This window comes from Pleurodeles waltl, chromosome 7 (assembly GCF_031143425.1).
Source record: "Pleurodeles waltl isolate 20211129_DDA chromosome 7, aPleWal1.hap1.20221129, whole genome shotgun sequence".
In the NCBI taxonomy this organism is placed as follows: Eukaryota; Metazoa; Chordata; class Amphibia; order Caudata; family Salamandridae; genus Pleurodeles; species Pleurodeles waltl.
This window is the reverse complement of record NC_090446.1, coordinates 1061571295-1061594170: the sequence shown is the minus strand read 5'-3', so window position 1 is coordinate 1061594170 and position 22876 is coordinate 1061571295. Positions and strand designations below refer to the sequence as shown.

Here is a 22876-nt window from a genome sequence, read left to right as displayed (position 1 = left end):
CGGTTCACATGGATCACCCTCTTGGGGCTCCTGCTTGTGCCCAGGTCCACCAGGTAGGTGACCTGACTCTTCCTCTCTAGTACTGGGTAAGGGCCACTCCATTTGTCCTGAAGTGCCCTGGGAGCCACAGGCTCCAGAACCCAGACTTTCTGCCCTGGTTGAAATTCAACCAGTGCAGCCTTTTGGTCATACCACAACTTCTGGAGTTGTTGGCTGGCCTCAAGGTTTTTACTTGCCTTTTCCATGTACTCTGCCATCCTTGAGCGAAGGCCAAGTACATAGTCTACTATGTCTTGTTTAGGCTCATGAAGAGGTCTCTCCCAGCCTTCTTTAACAAGAGCAAGTGGTCCCCTTACAGGGTGGCCAAACAGAAGTTCAAAGGGTGAGAATCCTACTCCCTTCTGAGGCACCTCTCTGTAAGCGAAAAGCAGACATGGCAGGAGGACATCCCATCTCCTTTTGAGTTTTTCTGGGAGCCCCATGATCATGCCCTTTAATGTCTTGTTGAATCTCTCAACAAGGCCATTAGTTTGTGGATGATATGGTGTAGTGAATTTGTAAGTCACTCCACACTCATTCCACATGTGTTTTAGGTATGCTGACATGAAGTTGGTACCTCTGTCAGACACCACCTCCTTAGGGAAACCCACTCTGGTAAAGATACCAATGAGGGCCTTGGCTACTGCAGGGGCAGTAGTCGACCTAAGGGGAATAGCTTCAGGATACCTAGTAGCATGATCCACTACTACTAGGATGTACATATTTCCTGAGGCTGTGGGAGGTTCTAGTGGACCAACTATGTCCACACCCACTCTTTCAAAGGGGACCCCCACCACTGGAAGTGGAATGAGGGGGGCCTTTGGATGCCCACCTGTCTTACCACTGGATTGACAGGTGGGGCAGGAGAGGCAAAACTCCTTAACCTTCTGGGACATATTGGGCCAGTAGAAGTGGTTGACTAACCTCTCCCACGTCTTGGTTTGTCCCAAATGCCCAGCAAGGGGAATATCATGGGCTAAGGTCAGAATAAACTCTCTGAAACCCTGAGGCACTACCACTCTCCTAGTGGCACCAGGTTTGGGATCTCTTGCCTCAGTGTACAGGAGTCCATCTTCCCAATAGACCCTATGTGTTCCATTTTTCTTGCCTTTGGACTCTTCAGCAGCTTGCTGCCTAAGGCCTTCAAGAGAGGGACAGGTTTCTTGTCCCTTACACAACTCTTCCCTTGAGGGTCCCCCTGGGCCCAAGAGCTCAACCTGATAAGGTTCCAGCTCCATAGGCTCAGTTCCCTCAGAGGGCAGAACTTCTTCCTGAGAAGAGAGGTTCTCTTTTTGGTGTTGTGTTGCAGCTGGTTTCCCAGCTGACTTTCCTTTTCTCTTGGTAGGCTGGGCCATTTTTCCAGACTCCAGCTCTACTTTTTCACCCTGTGCCTTGTACTGTGCCCTAGTCTTGACACACACCAGTTCAGGGATACCCAGCATGGCTGCATGGGTTTTCAGTTCTACCTCAGCCCATGCTGAGGACTCCAGGTCATTTCCAAGCAAACAGTCTACTGGGATATTTGAGGAGACCATCACCTGTTTCAGGCCTTTGACCCCTCCCCACTCTAAAGTTACCATAGCCATGGGATGTACTTTAGTCTGATTGTCAGCGTTGGTGACTGGATAAGTTTGTCCAGCCAGGTATTGGCCAGGGGAAAACAGTTTCTCTGTCACCATGGTGACACTGGCACCTGTATCCCTCAGGCCCTCTACACTTGTCCCATTAATTAAGAGCTGCTGCCTGTATTTTTGCATGTTAGGGGGCCAGGCAGCCAGTGTGGCTAAATCCACCCCACCCTCAGAGACTAATGTAGCTTCAGTGTGACACCTGATTTGCTCTGGGCACACTGTTGATCCCACTTGGAGACTGGCCATTCCAGTTTTAGCTGGATGGGAGTTAGAAGTGGTATCTTTCTTGGGACAGGCCTTGTCTCCAGTTTGGTGTCCAGACTGACTACAGTTACGACACTAGGCCTTTTTGGGATCAAAGTTTTTACCCTTGTACCCAGAATTGTTTTGTGAAGAGGCTCTGGGCCCACCCTCCTGTGCAGGTTTTTGGGGGCCTGTAGAAGACTCTTTACTATCTTTGTTTTTGGTTGTCTCACCACCTTTCCCCTGGGGAGGTTTTGTGACCCCTTTCTTTTGGTCACCCCCTGTGGAAGTTTTGGACACCCTAGTCTTGACCCAATGGTCCGCCTTCTTTCCCAATTCTTGGGGAGAAATTGGTCCTAGGTCCACCAGATGCTGATGCAGTTTATCATTGAAACAATTACTTAACAGGTGTTCTTTCACAAATAAATTGTACAGCCCAACATAATCATTTACACCATTGCCTTGAATCCAACCATCTAGTGTTTTTACTGAGTAGTCTACAAAGTCAACCCAGGTCTGGCTCGAGGATTTTTGAGCCCCCCTGAATCTAATCCTATACTCCTCAGTGGAGAATCCAAAGCCCTCAATCAGGGTACCCTTCATGAGGTCATAAGATTTTGCATCTTTTTTAGAGAGTGTGAGGAGTCTATCCCTACACTTTCCTGTGAACATTTCCCAAAGGAGAGCACCCCAGTGAGATTTGTTCACTTTTCTCGTTTCACAAGCCCTCTCAAAAGCTGTGAACCATTTGGTGATGTCATCACCATCTTCATATTTAGTTACAATCCCTTTGGGGATTTTCAACATGTCAGGAGAATCTCTGACCCTAGTTATGTTGCTGCCACCATTGATGGGTCCTAGGCCCATCTCTTGTCTTTCCCTTTCTATGGCTAGGATCTGTTTTTCCAAAGCCACTCTTTTGGCCATCCTGGCTAACTGGATGTCCTCTTCACTGGAGTTATCCTCAGTGATTTCAGAGAGGCTGGACCCTCCTGTGAGGGAGCCAGCATCTCTGACTATTATTTTTGGAGTCAGGGCTTGAGAAGCCCTGTTCTCCCTAGATAGGACTGGTGGAGGGGATTCTTCCTCCAGTTCACTATCATCCTCCTCTGTGTTATCCACAGAGGGGTTGGCTCTATCATACTCTGCCAACAGCTCCTGGAGCTGTACTTTGGTAGGTCTGGAGCCCATTGTTATTTTTCTTATGTTACAGAGTGACCTTAGCTCTTTCATCTGGAGATGGAGGTAAGGTGTGGTGTCGAGTTCCACCACATTCATCTCTGTACTAGACATTATTCTTCTAAAAGTTGGAATGCTTTTAAGAATCTAAAACTAGTTCTAGAATCTAATTCAAACTTTTACAAACTTTTAAACTCTAAAAGAAATGCTAACAGGGACTAACACAAGGCCCTAGCAGGACTTTAAAGAATTTAGAAAACTTTTCAAATTGCAAAAATCAATTTCTAATGACAATTTTGGAATTTGTCGTGTGATCAGGTATTGGCTGAGTAGTCCAGCAAATGCAAAGTCTTGTACCCCACCGCTGATCCACCAATGTAGGAAGTTGGCTCTGTATGTGCTATTTCAAAGTAAGGAATAGCATGCACAGAGTCCAAGGGTTCCCCTTAGAGGTAAAATAGTGGTAAAAAGAGAATACTAATGCTCTATTTTGTGGTAGTGTGGTCGAGCAGTAGGCTTATCCAAGGAGTAGTGTTAAGCATTTGTTGTACATACACATAGACAATAAATGAGGTACACACACTCAGAGACAAATCCAGCCAATAGGTTTTGTTATAGAGGAATATCTTTTCTTAGTTTATTTTAAGAACCACAGGTTCAAATTTCACATGTAATAGCTTGTTTGAAAGGTATTGCAGGTAAGTACTCTAGGAACTTTGAATCATTACATTAGCATGTATACTTTTGTCATAAAACACAATAAGCTGTTTTAAAAGTGGACACAGTGCAATTTTCACAGTTCCTGGGGGAGGTAAGTTAAAGTTAGTTTTAACAGGTAAGTAAGTCACTTACAGGTTTCAGTTTTTGGTCCAAGGTAGCTCACCGTTGGGGGTTCAGAGCAACCCCAAAGTTATCACACCAGCAGCTCAGGGCCGGTCAGGTGCAAAGGTCAAAGAGGTGCCCAAAACACATAAGCTTCAATGGAGAGAAGGGGGTGCCCCGGTTCCGGTCTGCTTGAAGGTAAGTACCCGCGTCTTCGGAGGGCAGACCAGGGGGGTTTTGTAGGGCACCAGGGGGGGAACACAAGTTAGCACAGAAAGTACACCCTCAGCAGCGCGGGGGCGGCCGGGTGCAGTGTGGGAACAAGCGTCGGGTTTCCTTCAGGTTTCAATGGGAGACCAAGAGGTCTCTTCAGCGGTGCAGGCAGGCAAGGGGGGGCTCCTCGGGGTAGCCACCACCTAGGCAAGGGAGAGGGCCTCCTGGGGGTCACTCCTGCACAAAAGTTCCGTTTCTTTAGGCGCTGGGGGCTGCGGGTGCAGGGTCTTTTCCAGCTGTCGGGAAATGGAGTCTAAGACAGTCGCGGTCAGGGGGAGCCTGGGGATTCCCTCTGCAGGCGTCGCTGTAGGGGCTCAGGGGGGGCAACTTTGGTTACTCACAGTCGTAGAGTCGCCGGAGGGTCCTCCCTGAGCTGTTTGTTCTCCACCAGTCGAGTCGGGGTCGCCGGGTGCAGTGTTGCAAGTCTCACGCTTCTTGCGGGGAGTTGCAGGGGTCTTTAAATCTGCTCCTTGTAACAAAGTTTCAGTTCTTTTGGAGCAGTGCCGCTGTCCTCGGGAGTTTCTTGTCTTCTTCGAAGCGGGGCAGTCCTCAGAGGATTCAGAGGTCGCTGGTCCCTTGGAAAGCGTCGCTGGAGCAGGGTTCTTTGGAAGGCAGGAGACAGGCCCGTGAGTTCTGGGGCCAAGGCAGTTGGTGTCTTCTGGTCTTCCTCTGCAGGGGTTTTCAGCTTTGCAGTCCTTCTTCTTGTAGTTGCAGGAATCTAAATCTTTAGGTTCAGGGAAGCCCTTAAATACTAAATTTAAGGGCGTGTTTAGGTCTGGGGGGTTAGTAGCCAATGGCTACTAGCCCTGAGGGTGGGTACACCCTCTTTGTGCCTCCTCCCAAGGGGAGGGGGTCACATCCCTAATCCTATTGGGGGAATCCTCCATCTGCAAGATGGAGGATTTCTAAAAGTTAGAGTCACCTCAGCTCAGGACACCTTAGGGGCTGTCCTGACTGGCCAGTGACTCCTCCTTGTTATTCTCATTATTTTCTCCGGCCTTGCCGCTAAAAGTGGGGGCCGGAGCCGGAGGGGGCGGGCAACTCCACTAGCTGGAGTGTCCTGCGGGGCTGTGACAAAGGGGTGAGCCTTTGAGGCTCACCGCCAGGTGTTACAGCTCCTGCCTGGGGGAGGTGTTAGCATCTCCACCCAGTGCAGGCTTTGTTACTGGCCTCAGAGTGACAAAGGCACTCTCCCCATGGGGCCAGCAACATGTCTCTAGTGTGGCAGGCTGCTGGAACCAGTCAGCCTACACAGATAGTCGGTTAAGTTTCAGGGGGCACCTCTAAGGTGCCCTCTGGGGTGTATTTTACAATAAAATGTACACTGGCATCAGTGTGCATTTATTGTGCTGAGAAGTTTGATACCAAACTTCCCAGTTTTCAGTGTAGCCATTATGGTGCTGTGGAGTTCTTGTAAAACAGACTCCCAGACCATATACTCTTATGGCTACCCTGCACTTACAATGTCTAAGGTTTTGCTTAGACACTGTAGGGGCACAGTGCTCATGCACTGGTACCCTCACCTATGGTATAGTGCACCCTGCCTTAGGGCTGTAAGGCCTGCTAGAGGGGTGTCTTACCTATACTGCATAGGCAGTGAGGGGCTGGCATGGCACCCTGAGGGGAGTGCCATGTCGACTTACTCATTTTGTTCTCACTAGCACACACAAGCTGGTAAGCAGTGTGTCTGTGCTGAGTGAGGGGTCTCTTAGGGTGGCATAATACATGCTGTAGCCCTTAGAGACCTTCCCAGGCATCAGGGCCCTTGGTACCAGAGGTACCAGTTACAAGGGACTTATCTGGATGCCAGGGTGTGCCAATTGTGGAATCAAAAGTACAGGTTAGGGAAAGAACACTGGTGCTGGGGCCTGGTTAGCAGGCCTCAGCACACTTTCAATTCAAAACATAGCATCAGCAAAGGCAAAAAGTCAGGGGGTAACCATGCCAAGGAGGCATTTCCTTACAGAAGGTGTCCCCGGCAACCAAGATAATTCGTTTGAAACAGTACTGCATTCCTGGAGGGCATGATGAACTAAGTGAAACCATTAAAGACATGATTGAGGCTGGTATAACAGCTCCAAACTACTACTGAATGGAACAATCCCCTATGGCCTGTGCGTAAACCTGAGGGGCGGTACAGAATGACGATTGATTACCGCGAGCTAAATAAACCAGGCGTGCAACTCACCCATTACATTGATGATGTGATGATTCGGGGAGAGACTGAAGAGCAGGTGCAAACTCAGTTAGAGTGGTGGAACTCTTGCAGAGTAAAGGGTGGATGATTAATCCAGACAAGACACAAGGACCCTCTCAAAATGTGAAGTTTCTAGGTATTCAGTAGAATCAGGGACAGAGAGGTGTTGCCGCAAGCAAAACAGCAGGACACTTTTCCTTATTGGCAGAGATCTCCTAGATTGCCAACAGCTACACACCAACCCACCTAGCTCAATTGTCAAGATTTCATTTAACTAAGGCCCAGTCACATAATCAGCAATGCAATTCAGATCAATATCTTTACCTCCCCCACTACATACAACCTTCTAAAACCGTCTCTGTCAGGGAGTGTTCAGTTCAATACGTGTGATAACTATAACAGATGAACTCTTGTTTGTAATCACTCAATCTCATTTACTTTTCTTGGTTTGCATTTTAAATTTTAAACAGAAGAAATACAGATATGTTACTTTCAATTTCTTGATCCATCTAAAGTCTCTTGTCATAAAACGTGTCCTCAAACCACCCAGATTCTTTCTTAGACTATTATAAATTCTGTCTTTCTTACTAAAGATCCGGACTTATGAATTTAGCCTTCTTCCTAGGCTTCCCCTGTAACTGTTTAGAACAGGCCTAGGAAGGGCAGAACCTGTAGGGGTAGAAGGTGGAACTTGGTGGGTTTTAGGATACACCTCATGCGGTGTAGCAGAGAAATTCCAGCTTGAATGTGGGCTCTAATTTGCTGCCTGCCTGCACACATGACATGAGCATCCATCACTGCTAGGCATGTTGTGAAGACCCTTACAGTTGTGGTGACCTCAAAAGGAAGTACTTTGGATTGACAGTGCTGTCCACTTATCACAAAGCAAAGGTACCTTTGGTGGCAGTACAGATGAATATATGAAAGTAGGCGTCCTTAAGGTTTAACACCATCATGTATTCACCTTGTTAGAGCAAAGGAATGGTGTCCTGCAGAGTTATCATGTGACAGTGCTCCGACAAAATGTATTTGTAAGAAAAGTGGGTTTTTAGTCAGAGGGGGTGGTTAGTACCCACCGCAGGTAATAATCGCAATACTTGTCAGTGTGAACCATCAAAGTCACTAAATTAACAAGAGCCCCATTTCTTGCAGCTATGACAGAGCAGACAGGATTAATTTAGGGCAATGTGTAAAGTACTTATGTAGTATCAAAAGAGTAGATAAGTCAAACTGCAAAAGAATTTTAAAAAAAAAATTAAAAAAAATAAAAAGAATTATTATAAAATAAGAAAAAATAAAAAAATGAGTAAAATTGAATAAGCAAAATGTAAGTAGAAACAGTGTCAAGAACAACAAAATTCCAACGTTAGGCAATGGTCACAGGAGCACATGACCCTAGGCGTCATTTCAAGCTGACCACGATGGAGCGTTGGTCAGATACACTAACCAGGCTCGCTTTATTCAAAGATGCTCCCTTCTTAGTTTAGTCCTTTAAGTCCCATTCCACCACAGGAGTACACTTTTAAAGCCCTCAGGACCTCAGGGGAGGCACTTTGAGACTCACAGGGTGTCAAACAGCAGGGTCCAGCCTAGGTCCAGGTTCCACTGGCCAGTTAGGCAGTTGCAGGAACAGGCCTCTTGTAGCTTGCTGTGGCCTTGTAACTTGAACTGGTCACCCGTGTGTCCATTTTTGGTCCTGGGTAGAAAAGAGAGCATAACCAGTCCTCCAGGACTCTTGTCTGGTTGCAGACAGCTGGTTCAGTCCTCTTCTGATCTTACACGGGTCCAGGAGTGTTCTGAGGTGGGTACCTGAAGTTGACAAATTTTGCCTGGCACGAGCTAGAGGGTGGAAATGATCCCAGGGGCCATCCTAATCAATGGGCAAAGATTCTCGGGGCTGACCCTACCCACTTTGGGCATTTTCAAGATAGCTGAAGTCTTCTGCCACACTAAACTTTGGTTCTGGGGGCTGATGGAGTGTACTATGGTAAAATCCAGTTTGAGGCAGGTTTTGTACCTACAACAATCTCAGATATAGAAGTCTGGTAGAACAAAGCTGAGTCTCCAGCAGCCAAGCAGGTGATGCACAAGAACTGTTTTGCCATCCTGTCTTCGTCCTTTTATGTGCACCCCAAATGTGAAATATTAACCCAGCGGTCATTTTAAACCGGCTTTGACACAGTGTGGAATCGCATTTCGGTTCTTCACCAATTTCGGCCTAATGGCCCCTCTGATACACAATGACAATTGGGCCTATCTCTGTGGGACAATGTACAACTAACACAAACTATGCTTACTGATATGTTTTTGATATTGCCTGAAACGCACTATTTTGCAAGGCTTGCCATTAGAACAGCCACCATGAAATATCATTGTCATTGCATGCTAGCTGAAGCAGTCTTCCTTCTTGAAGATTCCATTTGTGTATGTGCTGTTCTCAGTTCTGTCATAAGATGTATCATGCGATATTAGACACGTAGGACATATTAGGTAACTTCCTTGTCTGTGCTTCAATTTACTATATATGGTGCGTGTAAGGAAATGCCTCCTTGGCATGGTTGCCCCCTGACGTTTTGCCTTTGCTGATGCTATGTTTACAATTGAAAGTGTGCTGAGGCCTGCTAACCAGGCCCCAGCACCAGTGTTCTTTCCCTAACCTGTACTTTTGTATCCACAATTGGCAGACCCTGGCATCCAGATAAGTCCCTTGTAACTGGTACTTCTAGTACCAAGGGCCCTGATGCCAAGGAAGGTCTCTAAGGGCTGCAGCATGTCTTATGCCACCCTGGAGACCTCTCACTCAGCACAGACACACTGCTTGCCAGCTTGTGTGTGCTAGTGAGGACAAAACGAGTAAGTCGACATGGCACTCCCCTCAGGGTGCCATGCCAGCCTCTCACTGCCTATGCAGTATAGGTAAGACACCCCTCTAGCAGGCCTTACAGCCCTAAGGCAGGGTGCACTATACCATAGGTGAGGGTACCAGTGCATGAGCATGGTACCCCTACAGTGTCTAAACAAAACCTTAGACATTGTAAGTGCAGGGTAGCCATAAGAGTATATGGTCTGGGAGTCTGTCAAACACGAACTCCACAGCACCATAATGGCTACACTGAAAACTGGGAAGTTTGGTATCAAACTTCTCAGCACAATAAATGCACACTGATGCCAGTGTACATTTTATTGCAAAATACACCCCAGAGGGCACCTTAGAGGTGCCCCCTGAAACTTAACCGACTATCTGTGTAGGCTGACTAGTTCCAGCAGCCTGCCACACTAGAGACATGTTGCTGGCCCCATGGGGAGAGTGCCTTTGTCACTCTGAGGCCAGTAACAAAGCCTGCACTGGGTGGAGATGCTAACACCTCCCCCAGGCAGGAGCTGTAACACCTGGCGGTGAGCCTCAAAGGCTCACCCCTTTGTCACAGCACCGCAGGACACTCCAGCTAGTGGAGTTGCCCGCCCCCTCCGGCCCGGCCCCCACTTTTGGCGGCAAGGCCGGAGAAAATAATGAGAATAACAAGGAGGAGTCACTGGCCAGTCAGGACAGCCCCTAAGGTGTCCTGAGCTGAGGTGACTCTAACTTTTAGAAATCCTCCATCTTGCAGATGGAGGATTCCCCCAATAGGGTTAGGATTGTGACCCCCTCCCCTTGGGAGGAGACACAAAGAGGGTGTACCCACCCTCAGGGCTAGTAGCCATTGGCTACTAACCCCCCAGACCTAAACACGCCCTTAAATTTAGTATTTAAGGGCTACCCTGAACCCTAGAAAATTAGATTCCTGTGACAACAAGAAGGACTGCCCAGCTGAAAACCCCTGCAGAGGAAGACCAGAAGACAACAACTGCCTTGGCTCCAGAAACTCACCGGCCTGTCTCCTGCCTTCCAAAGAACTCTGCTCCAGCGACGCCTTCCAAAGGGACCAGCGACCTCTGAATCCTCTGAGGACTGCCCTGCTTCGACGACGACCAGAAACTCCCGAGGACAGCGGACCTGCTCCAAAAAGACTGCAACTTTGTTTCAAGGAGCAGCTTTAAAGACCCCTGCAACTCCCCGCAAGAAGCGTGAGACTTGCAACACTGCACCCGGCGACCCCGACTCGGCTGGTGTAGAACCAACACCTCAGGGAGGACCCCCGGACTACTCTCCGACTGTGAGTACCAAAACCTGTCCCCCCTGAGCCCCCACAGCGCCGCCTGCAGAGGGAATCCCGAGGCTTCCCCTGACCGCGACTCTCTGAAACCTAAGTCCCGACGCCTGGAAAAGACCCTGCACCCGCAGCCCCTAGGACCTGAAGGACCGGACTTTCACTGCAGAAGTGACCCCCAGGAGTCCCTCTCCCTTGTCCAAGTGGAGGTTTCCCCGAGGAAGCCCCCCCTTGCCTGCCTGCAGCGCTGAAGAGATCCCTTGATCTCTCATTGACTAACATTGCGAACCCGACGCTTGTTCTAACACTGCACCCGGCCGCCCCCGCGCCGCTGAGGGTGAAATTTCTGTGTGGGCTTGTGTCCCCCCCGGTGCCCTACAAAACCCCCCTGGTCTGCCCTCCGAAGACGCGGGTACTTACCTGCAAGCAGACCGGAACCGGGGCACCCCCTTCTCTCCATTCTAGCCTATGCGTTTTGGGCACCACTTTGAACTCTGCACCTGACCGGCCCTGAGCTGCTGGTGTGGTGACTTTGGGGTTGCTCTGAACCCCCAACGGTGGGCTACCTTGGACCAAGAACTGAACCCTGTAAGTGTCTTACTTACCTGGTAAAACTAACAAAAACTTACCTCCCCCAGGAACTGTGAAAATTGCACTAAGTGTCCACTTTTGAAATAGCTATTTGTGAATAACTTGAAAAGTATACATGCAATTGAAATGATTCAAAGTTCCTAATGTACTTACCTGCAATACCTTTCAAACAAGATATTACATGTTAAATTTGAACCTGTGGTTCTTAAAATAAACTAAGAAAAGATATTTTTCTATAACAAAACCTATTGGCTGGATTTGTCTCTGAGTGTGTGTACCTCATTTATTGTCGATGTATATGTACAACAAATGCTTAACACTACTCCTTGGATAAGCCTACTGCTCGACCACACTACCACAAAATAGAGCATTAGTATTATCTCTTTTTACCACTATTTTACCTCTAAGGGGAACCCTTGGACTCTGTGCATGCTATTCCTTACTTTGAAATAGCACATACAGAGCCAACTTCCTACAGTGCGTTATGAAGAATTGACTGTGGCACCTTTAGCAATAGTGAAGAATTGATCATACGTCAATGTCAAAGACCAATGAAATGCTCGATTCTGTTTGTGGTTTGATATCATAAAAGATCATGTATTACTTCCTTATTCAGACTGTTCAAGCTACATTTATGCTGATCAGTCTCCATGTACATGTATTTGTTGTTTCTAAATAAACCTTTTGGTCAACCAGGAAGAGCTGGCTAACAGTTGTTTGTATCCTGAGATAGGTATCTAAAAATTCAGCTTCTACATTTGGTGGAGAATGCACCCCTCGTCCTTCAGATAGCTCTCTTCAGCCCAGCTCCTGAGTGGGACACTGGAGCTGCAGTGAGTATCTGTTGCTTCCGTGATCCTTCTCCGACTACTCTCTCTCTATGGTTTCTGTTGATTTTTACGAAACAGGAGGGATGTGGAGTGTTTCGTTAATATTTCTGCTTCATAGGTTTAGTAATGGACTTGTGGATAATTTTTATATATACCGTTCCCCTTAGCCTGCTCTTCTTCATGTTAAGGTTTTTTATTTGTCTGCGCTGGCATGCCGATGTTATTTCTCCCCACATTACGGGCACCTCTACTCTACCTCGTGCAGATTTTCAGATGGTGGCCTATAGCTCTTCGCCGCCTGCTGGCATTTTGTATTAATATCACCGTTTCTGTCTTGCTGCACCATTTACTTCTTTCCTTCGTTGTGACTGCATAAATAGATTAGGTTTCCCATGTTTATTGTAGATTGTTATTACTTCAAGAAGAGGTTACGTAAGTGAGGCAGCTAGTGGTGTTGTCTCGGAATGCAGCTGGAGGCGCAGTGTGATCACTGCTTCGCGAAGCAGTGACATCTCCAGCCGGCGGGGCTGGAGAGGGATACTCTGGCCAGAGGGGGGTGGTAGGTGTCCACCCCAGTTCTAAGGGGCAGGTGGTGCCCAGGTGTTGTGGAGTGGTCGTTTTCCATTCCAGTGGAGCAGGCAGGTGGTGCCGGGCTCTTTTGTGTTTTCTATTCTGTTCCCTACCATATTGCAGTCTGTGTTCATTACATGGTAGAGTCAAAATTTTGGGGTATGATGCACAAAAACAATAAAAATGTGGTGAAATAATTGCGGTGTGTATGGATGAAAGTGGCTTTGATTTATGAATGCATGGGTAGAAATGAGTGGTGGGCTGTATGATTTATTTGAATGCATGCATTTGCACTTTAAAAGACAGGAGAGAGGACTGTGACAGTAGGAGGTATTCGGAGGGTGGGTTCCTGGTTGACATAAATTAAAAGGGGTATATAGACATTTATGAAACCTGACTGATTTTAGCTGCTAGGATACCAGGACCCAGGAGAACTACGTGACTACCCCACAACGGTGCACTATCACCACCCTCCACTCACCATACACCGGTACAAGGGGTGTGACCATTGCTATCTGTCAGGGCAAAGTTTTGTTGTGTCCCTCTGTCTTTTGTATTCCTTGTTATATGTGAGTGCATGGGTTGTTCACCGCTATTGCTTTACCTGTGTGTCACCGGCCACGGATCTGGTCCGGGTTCCAATACCATACAGCCGCCCCCTGCCTTAGGGCACGATAGCAAGGGTGTGGTATTCTTACCTTTCTCTCCTGACTTTCTGTCATCTTTTCTAAGACGTAAGGACGCCAGTGGTCGCCTTCACTAGCACCTTTGGCACTTTATCCTTTCCAACTTGTGCACGCTTTAGGTGAACACGATTGAGTGCATTGTGGCATACATGGAAGAAAGTTTTCAGCTTCACTAATACTAAAAGCGGTTGGCAGTAATTATCTGAGTGGATGAAGAGACCCCTGTTTATCCCCTGATGTGTCATTGGGTATGAGCGGTGGGTGCAACCTGCCGACACCCATGTGTTCCCTGAAGTTTAGTAATTGTCTTGTATTAAGTCAGTTAAGGAAGAGTTAGCCATGGGGAACCCTCTTAGTAAAAATGATTTAGACGCACATCAACCCACTCCTCCTAAAGACAGTCCTGCATACCAAGTAGCTATTAAACAAGGCCTGCACGCATTACTGTTCCTAGACAAATGGCATAGACGGACAGCCAAAAGACCCGATTTACAGTTTCCGAAAAATGTGACCTACGACATGAATAAAATTTAATATGTAAGACCGATGCTGACCCCGATAGGACGCAAGATAAGGGGATTAGAATGGGACGCTTTCTATTCTTGGAATTATTGTTTACGAGAACTCAGAATGACATTACGTAAAGGATGAAGTACACAAGGAATTATTAGAATTGAAGGATGGATGTTATATTGCGAGAAAGAGGAGTGACAAGAGAGAGGAGTGGAGAGATAAAAACACTTGAGGTGGTGGGGACATTCCCATGTGTTCCTGTGGTAGGTGCACCACCACAGGAAGACAAGGTGCAGGGAATGCTGGAGGAGGAAGAAGAGGATCCACTTATAGAGGACCTCATAATGGGAAGACTAGGGGGGAATAAAACAGGGTCCGAGTGGATGGTGCAAAATGCAAAATCAGCAGCAGGAGCACAGCCTCCGGAGCTATCCTCAGCTCAGAAGGCTGCATCCCCGAGACTGATGCAGGGCTTAGTAAAAGAGGAACAAAAAAAAGTGGATCTGGAAAAGTTAACAGACCAGCAGATGCTGCAGGAGGTGAAAGAGGAAGTGGCACATATTGCACTAAATTTAGATAAAGAGAGTGAAATGTTACTCGTAAAATTAGTAAAGAAAAAGCCGAAATTATTGAAAACACATTGGAAACAGCAATTTGGGGATACCTCGGGAGACAGTTTCAGAGGGATAGCAGAGCTGCATAAGATCATATGGGAGATATGTGTTTTCACTCACAATACGAAGTACAACAATGATCTTATGAACTCGCCTCATGAGGAAAGTTTACTAGGAAATAGAAGGGGCAGCATATCAGGAAGCCAGTCGCAGGGAGGGTCACCGGATATCACACCGAATAACTCCCCCAGCACACAAAGAAAGAATATATTTCTAAAATCTGATAGCACAAAGTGTCACGCCTTACTCACAGACCTAATTGATGGTAGGAAAAAGGCATCAGACTTAAAAAGGGACACTACGAGGGCATACGGGGAAGAATTACTGGCCTTAGCACGCGCAGAACTAATGGCCCAGGGACCAGGAGTGCATAACAAATATACACAACATACAAACAATACGGACCCCCTGCCCGTAGAATACAGGTGGGACACCTCCCAGCTAAGTTTTACAGGGGAGGAATTGAAATGCTGGAGTGATGACAAAGGGGATTATTCTAACTTTGGAGGAGGTGTTAATCCGTCCCAAAAGTGACGGAAAAGTGACGGATTTACCACCAGTCGTATTACGAGTCCATTATATCCTATGGAACTCGTAATACGGCTGGTGGTATATCCAACACTTTACCGTCACTTTTGGGACGGATTAACACTCCTCCAAAGTTAGAATAACCCCCAAAGTGTATGAAAGATTGGAATATGCCATACTGAAATTACAAAATTGGAAGAAATTGTTAGAAGGGTTACAGACAGCGCAGATGCTAAAGGACCTAGAGAAAGGAACAGAAAAAGTAACCCAAATGCCCCTCAGAGAGGTGCCCTCATCCTCTATAGGAGAGGAGGGCCATATCCCAACATGTGTTTATGTACCATGGCATCGCGCTGACTTGTTTGCCTTCACCAAAGATTATCCAAAACTGCGCGAAGACCCACACAAATGATACACAGAGCTGAACAGGATAGTGGCGATGGGAGAGATGCTTTGGAAGGATTTGAACACGTTATTCAGCATAATAATACCACAAGATCTATGGGAGGATTGCAAAAAGGTGGTAGAATGCCAACAGAAGAACCAGAGAGGGGAAAAGGGGGGCACCAGGAGACGGGGTGGAGGTACAAAAGAAAAAGTGATCAAATACATATGAGAAAGGGTACCAGAAGAGACAAACAAAAGACAACTACAGATTGTGGGCACCCTGTAAAGACTGGTGTGTGTCCCATGCCCATATTTTATCTTAAAGGAACATCTGCATTTCACTCACAACATAACATGTGTTTTCTCCTGACCTTTGAATTACCATTTGTTTGGTGAAATAGTTTGTGTGAATATTCCACGGTTACGGAGTGTCATTATTATTTATTTTTTGAGTGCTGATTTCCATTTAAGAGTGTACTAGTATATGTGATTAGAAGGGCTATCCAATATCATCTATTTGTTCATACTCATTAAATGCCTCAGTGATGGGACTTTAGCTACAGGGACAGTAACAAAATATTAATATAATGTTATCAGTAGATCTACAATGTCACTTCCGAATGTATGTCCTGTGTTACAATTACAATATAAGAGAAGGACTTGATGCATTGATTATACACTTGACTATACAATGATGGTTGGCTATTACTATTAACATGTGTTTTCCAAATTTATTACTGCATATTATTTTTTGAAAGTAGAATTAGAGAAGTTTATGTTGCGAGTGTGAGGCAGTGATGAGAGGGAGAGAAATGTTATTTCTGTGTACAGGTTTATGTCATGTTTCGATGTACCCTTCTTCTTTCAGAAGCATGTGGTTCCACACAGAGTAGAGAGCCTCCCCCCCCCCACGTACCTCGATTGAGTTTTCCTTTCCTGATCAATAAATTCATACAAGATTAAAAAATATATATATATAATAATAAAGGAAACAAAAACATTTTTAGATGCATATTACCCCTAGCTCCACTTTAGCCTCACCAGTTGAGTTACAGATTTCCGATGTAGCACATGTATGGTTTGCAGTGATAACGATTGTGCCTTTGATATGTGAATATTACTGTCCTGCCTACATTAGTTGAATGGAATGGTGCTACTAATGGTGGTGATGTATGTTACATGTGTTATCATGATCCAGTTTTTGATATGAGTAACCGCTAACAGGTGGTACAATAGACTGTAGGATTAGGTGTGCACAAAGAGGAGGGGGTGAAATAATTTATTTAATTTAGTTACCCCATAAATCAGTCAGATATGTCCCTTTATAAGATTTTGTGCATCTGCTGAGCGGTTCTGGATTGATGTACTACCACTTGCTTCATTGGTCAAGAGAGGCAACCTTGACAAAGTTGTCAAACTGAGCACTGACTGAAATACTGTTTGACTGGCCTATGAACATGCCTGGTGCTGAGAAGTTATTATCTGATAAGACATTTTGACAGCAATTTGCATTGCCTTCAGCATTAGGTGCTGCAGGCCCTTCCTGGCTAGACAACACTACCTGGACATGATCTCCAACAGGGAGATTGGGCTTGGGTCACCTGTAAAGTATGAGGGACTGACCTCCTGGATCCACAGCTCTTACACCAAGAAGGTAGCGGAACATGGACATCCGCAGCAGCAGAAACGAGTGGAACAACTGGTGGACCCACCACCACGGTAGAGTCTCTGCTCAAAAAGGGCTGCTAGTGCTGCACGCCTCCAAGAGACCCAGGGTGTAAGCGGGCCCTGTTTGGTTCTAATACAAAGTAATCAAGTTATCCTTTGATGCCACACTGAAGGGGTACCACCGTCAGTGGCACAGCTGATTGCCATTCCATGGTACTGTGACTGCAGGCTGTTGGCTCCGGGAAGAGGGGCCCTCTACAACTGCAACATTTAAGGATCTCTTCGCCTCCTCCAAAGAGTATAACTGCAAGGACTATGGGCACCGTCAACCTCATCAACTGTCAACTTCACAACCTGCATCTCCTGCAGTTCTAGCTGAAAGACCTCAGTAAACCTTCAGTTCTAGAGTACCTGGCCTCCATTCTACAATACCTTTTGCCTCAAGTACTGGTGACCTCTGGGGCAAAATATAAGGTATAGGAAATTGATCATTTTTAAATTCTCTTTTGAAATTCAATAAGGCAACAATGTCCGACACCCCTTCAAGGTCCACCAAGAAATAGCCATGGGCACTAGATTTTTTTTTGTTGTTGTTGTGCTACTTCTCATGGTGTCTGCTGATTTCCCACGGATCACGCTTACTTCAAATAGGAGCATTAAATGACAATGAGACTTTGAACATTAAAACTTTGAACTTCTTTCCCAAATTATCAGTAGAAGTAAGCGCCACAGAGATGAGCAAAGATGCTTTGAGGGACAAAGAAGAATGTTAACTTGAAAGTGAAGTATGATGCAAAGCTAATTATATTATGTCATTTGATGTTTGCGCACACCTGCTCCAACAGTGCTTAGTAAAAAAAATACAGAGTAGTACCGTACATCACCTTTACCAACTATAGCTGTGAAAGACATAGAACAGCATGAACATTCCATTTCCTGTCAAATAAGAGTTGTCATTGATAATAATGCATAATATCAAGTACAGGTGTAGTGATCATAATAGGAGGAATGGGTTTTGTTAGGTTAAGACGGACCACAGCTACAGCAGTTAAGTGTGAGGGTTTCACATCCTGGATTCATATCTCACACACCAAGAAAGCTGTCGGACCAAAGGATGCCCAGCCGCCACCTACAGTGCCCCTGAAAGTTTCACCCTCACAGCAGGGATACATCCTTCGATCAACAAGTACCACCAGACAACACTGACAGGACTGCTCATGCTACACTTCTACAGAAGTAAGAGGGTGTAAGCGGGTCCTCCAGTGAACAGTACATCATTTCAGAACTGCTCCTGCTGCACTCCTACAGGAGGTGCAAGCGGGTTCTGCAGGATCTCTTCATAGACTACTCGTGCAGCACGCCTCAGAAGAAGTATATTGATATAAAATACCAGCAGGAGTGGTTTCAAGTACTAGTAACCACTGATACCACCCTGTAAAATATACCAGGGGAGCATATAAAGGCTAAAAGATTCAAATTTCAGAAAAAGGACGTTGAGGCAATTGTTATAACATAGATTCTATGATGCCAAGAAGAAGAAAAGAGGAGAGGAAGTGGCCTATGGTAATTACGGCAATTTGTACCCCGATACCAGCTATAATTAACACAGCGATGTTGATAATATATAGAGGAGACATACAGATACCATTTCTAGACCAAGAACATTATGAGAACGAGATTGGTAAAGATGAGGGGATACTGGAAGTAGAAAACGCAAAGAATGCAAGCGTGGGAAACAAGACACAGTGGGTGAAATAACAAAATGGGATGAAGATGTGGAGAATTACAAGGAAAATATTTGTGCAGATGACAGCTATGTGTAAAGAATTAGTTAATGTGTCCGACTGTTATATTTGCACTCACCTACCAACCACCACCCAGGGGAAGAGTAACTATACTCAGATTCCCCTCAGAAGAAGGGACAGAAGGTAAAGGGATGAATATATGTGGGGAATTAACACCAAAGGCAGGGGAAAAGGAATTGTTGGATGCCTTCAACACAGGAAGGGATAAGACTAGCATTGAAATGTCGTCAGCATCCCTTGCGATACACAAGAAGAAGAAAGCACCGTGGAGTTTCCGATAGCATAAAGACAGCACTACTACTACCGACAATAGCAGCATAAAGGTAGGAAGTAGTAGCTGCAATAAAATTTCAGGCTTGGACAATATACGGAATGGCTTGACAGGTTTGTCCATAGGTCTCACGGCCCCAAAAGGATTATCAATAATATGTGGGTTGTCCGCATATTTTAGATTACCAGCAGGTTGGCAAGGCACCTGCTACCTAGCATTCGTGTTACCTCGAATAGTGCATGTAACAGAGTTGCCACAAGAGGAAAAAAAAGAACACCTGGGAGGGTACGCAGAGAGGGGACGCCCACATGGTTGGATAAGTTCATAGTGCAGGATGTCATTGTGATGCCATTAGGAATAGCACATTCACAATATCAAATTCACATACTGGCCGAATTAGTGGAGCAATTGGCCAGTTCAACAGTAGCAGCCTTGAGTAACATTACTGAGGAGCTCACAGACACGCGAGCTGTTGTAATACAGAACAGGCTTGCGTTAGACACCATACTAGCAAAAGACGGTGGTGTATGTGCCGTGATCCATCAGGAATACTGCATATATATACACCGGACAATAGCGGGAACATAAGGAAGGAGATAGGGGAAATAAGGAAGGTAGAAGAAGGTTGAAGATGGGACAGAGGTAGGAGGAATGCTGGATGGCATAGCAGCATGGTTCAGGGGTTGGAGTACCTGGTTGATAGAAGTTCTGGCGATAGGGATAGTGGCATTGATCACATTGTGTGTGCCGATATGGGTTTGTCTGTCCCTCATAGCTCTACTGTTGAAAACAACCTGTCGTAGATGCCACGAAGATAGCCCTAAGCAAGGGTACGAGGAAATGCAAAGAGAAAAGAACAAGGTTGAAATGACGCCAATACATGAGGACCTTTGAGGTTGTCATTGAGTATCAGAGGGCGGAATGTGGAATCGCATTTCGGTTCTTCACCAACTTGGGCCTAATGGGCCCTGTGATACACAATGACAATTGGCCCTATCTCTGTGGGACAATGTACAACTAACACAAACTATACTTACTGATATGTTTCTGATATTGCCTGAAACGCACTATATTGCAAGGCTTGCCATTAGAACAGCCACCATGAAATATAATTGTCATTGCATGCTAGCTGAAGCAGTCTTCCTTCTTGAAGATAACATTTGTATACGTGCTGTTCTCAGTTCTGTCATAAGATGAATCGCGCGATATTAGACACGTAGGACATATTAGGTAACTTCCTTGTCTGTGCTTCAATTTACTATATATGGTGCGTTATGAAGAATTGACTGTAACACCTTTAGCAATAGTGAGGAATTGATCATACGTCAATGTCAAGGACCAATGAAATGCTTGATTCTGTTTGAGGTTTGATATTATAAAAGATCATGTATTACTTCCTTATTCAGTCTGTTCGAGCTACGTTTATGCTGCTCAGCCTGCTGTGAAAACCACTGTATACAGTGGTGGTTTTCAGGTTGTTTTCTCTGCCACTGTGTTATATTGGTTCCTCACCGGGTGACGGTGAAGAGGGGGTGGGGGGCAATATTCGTATGTCAAACGGTGACGCAGGTGATGCCGTGTCTTTTGGCATGTCTGACGCATTCTCTAATACTGGCCTCTTAATGTATCTCAGCTCAAGCACTAAGTGTAAGTAGTCACTGGCACATGGGTACTCACAAACATTTTCCCAGGGGCTAAAAAGTTTGGTTGGTGACGTACCGAGGGCCGCACTGGTGACACCAGGTGGGGTGCGTGTGTGTGGGTGGGTGATTGGGGGGAAGGCTGGGAAAATAGGTGGGTGTAGGGGAAGTGAAGGAGGTACATCTAGTGGCTGAATTGAATAGAACAATGTGGAGCCAAAAAAAAAACTGGAATCTATCCTGGCTTCCCTACTTGATCAAATTGTGTGATCCTAGGCAATAGTTTTATTTCACTTTACCTCCTTTTTCTTCATTATCACATACAGAAGGACCTCAACATACACGACTTCAGGATGCATGCTGTACAAAAATGTCTCCTGTGTTTGATTTACTAAGCTATAATGTTGTTCTTCTTTAATAGCAAGCCAGGTCACCCAAAAGGTGCACATAACAACTGGTTTGCCTTTCAGTTCACCTTTGGCATTGTTGTTAGGGTGGGGGAGCATTAATGTTTCTAAAATCATATTGGAAAACTATAACTTTCAAAAAAATACTCCTCATTGCACTGATATAATCCGATGTGCTAGGGTGAAAAGGTTCTACATGCAAATGAATCACGTTTGTTGAATTTTAAAGACATTATCATATTTTTATACATATGCTGCAAGATATCTTTATAAATGAAGGTGTTGCTAAAGTTAAATGGTGCAGGACACCTTTGATACTTATTTTCTTAAACCACAATTAACCTCTAAATAAATGTTTTCCCCTTTATTTAAAATAGTTTTAAAGTCAGTGCTGAGTCGAGTTAACAACAGCCCAGTGCTTCTGTTTACTAGGGGGCCGTATATAAAGGTCGGGAGGGCCGCATACGGCCACTGGGCAGTACTTTGAGTATCACTGCACTAACACATCAGTCTTCCACAATAAAATCACAAATAATATGGAAATAGATCCAGATATTAATGTGTGTGTAATTCAACTTGTTCTAAAAGAAATAACTTGCGCTAGTTTGGCTGACATCCTGTTTTCATGTCCCCACAAAGCCACCTCAGCTTTATGAAATCAAGTGATTCTGCTACTTAATACTTCTTATATTCCTACTTTATTTACAACATAACTATAGCGGAAAACTCCAGACACAATTATTGAGAAAACCTATTCAACAGTCTCTCTGTCAAACAGACTGCAAGTTTAATTACGGATAATTATTACTAAGGAATTGGAGTAATAAGCCATTATAGTTAATACCATCCCTTCCCTCGTGGAGATTCCCCCTCACCTGATCTCCTTGTTGGTAAAAAGTCCGACCCTCTCCAGCTGCTCTAACTCGGGAAGTCGGTCCTCGATCTGCTGCTGCACTACTTCCGCCATGTCGGGGAATCGATCTTACAACAAAGTTCTTTCCTGTGAGTATTTGTAAGCAAATATTGGTCATCGGATTTTTTCTAGAGTTTAGAATTGACCGGTCGTACATGTGAAACTAAAAAATAGAGCTAGAAAGAGGTTTGATGGTAATACGCGCTGGTAGGGGCTTCAGACAGGTCGCCATCTTAAAATGCAACGTTTACCAGTCGGCTTATAGAGCGGTATGAATTGGGCAGACTATACTTCTTCCCGATTGCTAGATTCGTTTAGGCATCTCGTCCTTCCTTTGTCTCTAAAAAGGCGAAAGAACTTGGTCTCATTACTGTGCCCAGAAACACTGTCCATGAATGAAAGAGCCGGTGTTCTGTAGTTCGACCTCACGCATGCGCTTTCTTCCAACGCACTGCGCACGCGTTGTTGATGTATTTCTTTAGCCAATTCCTGTCTAAACTGACCCGGAAGTAAATATTAGCAGCCGTCCTATTGTATCGTAGTCCTTTAATAGAATCTTTCAGGACCCTATAAAAATGCTTTCTCTCTCATTCAATTTTAATAATCATCTGCCTACACCAATTAATGTCCTCCTTTCTCGGAGGCTCAGAAGGTTTAAGAGCACGCAATGCTGCGTTTTCTGTTTCGAACTTGCGCAGGAAAGCATATTTTTATTCTTTTACTTTATTTCGAGTAGAGTTGTACAGGTCACTTTAAAGGTAAAATCAAATGGGCAGTAAACTGTAACAGAATAACATTAGTGTCGTGCCGGAGGTATGAAAGTAGCTACTCTAGCAGTGGTCAAAGGAAGATTTATTGGCA

General features: G+C 45.4%; 1 protein-coding gene across 1 annotated transcript in view; it reads right to left on the bottom strand.

Moving 5' to 3' along the window:
- Positions 1-22468, bottom strand: part of UTP6 (UTP6 small subunit processome component) — a 369699-nt gene extending 347231 nt beyond the window's left edge. The window contains exon 1 of the mRNA XM_069199997.1: positions 21978-22468. Within this exon, the coding sequence (XP_069056098.1) occupies positions 21978-22069 (92 nt within the window). The 5' untranslated portion in view covers positions 22070-22468. The remainder of the gene's footprint in view (positions 1-21977) is intronic.
- Between the last annotated feature and the right edge of the window lie 408 nt (positions 22469-22876).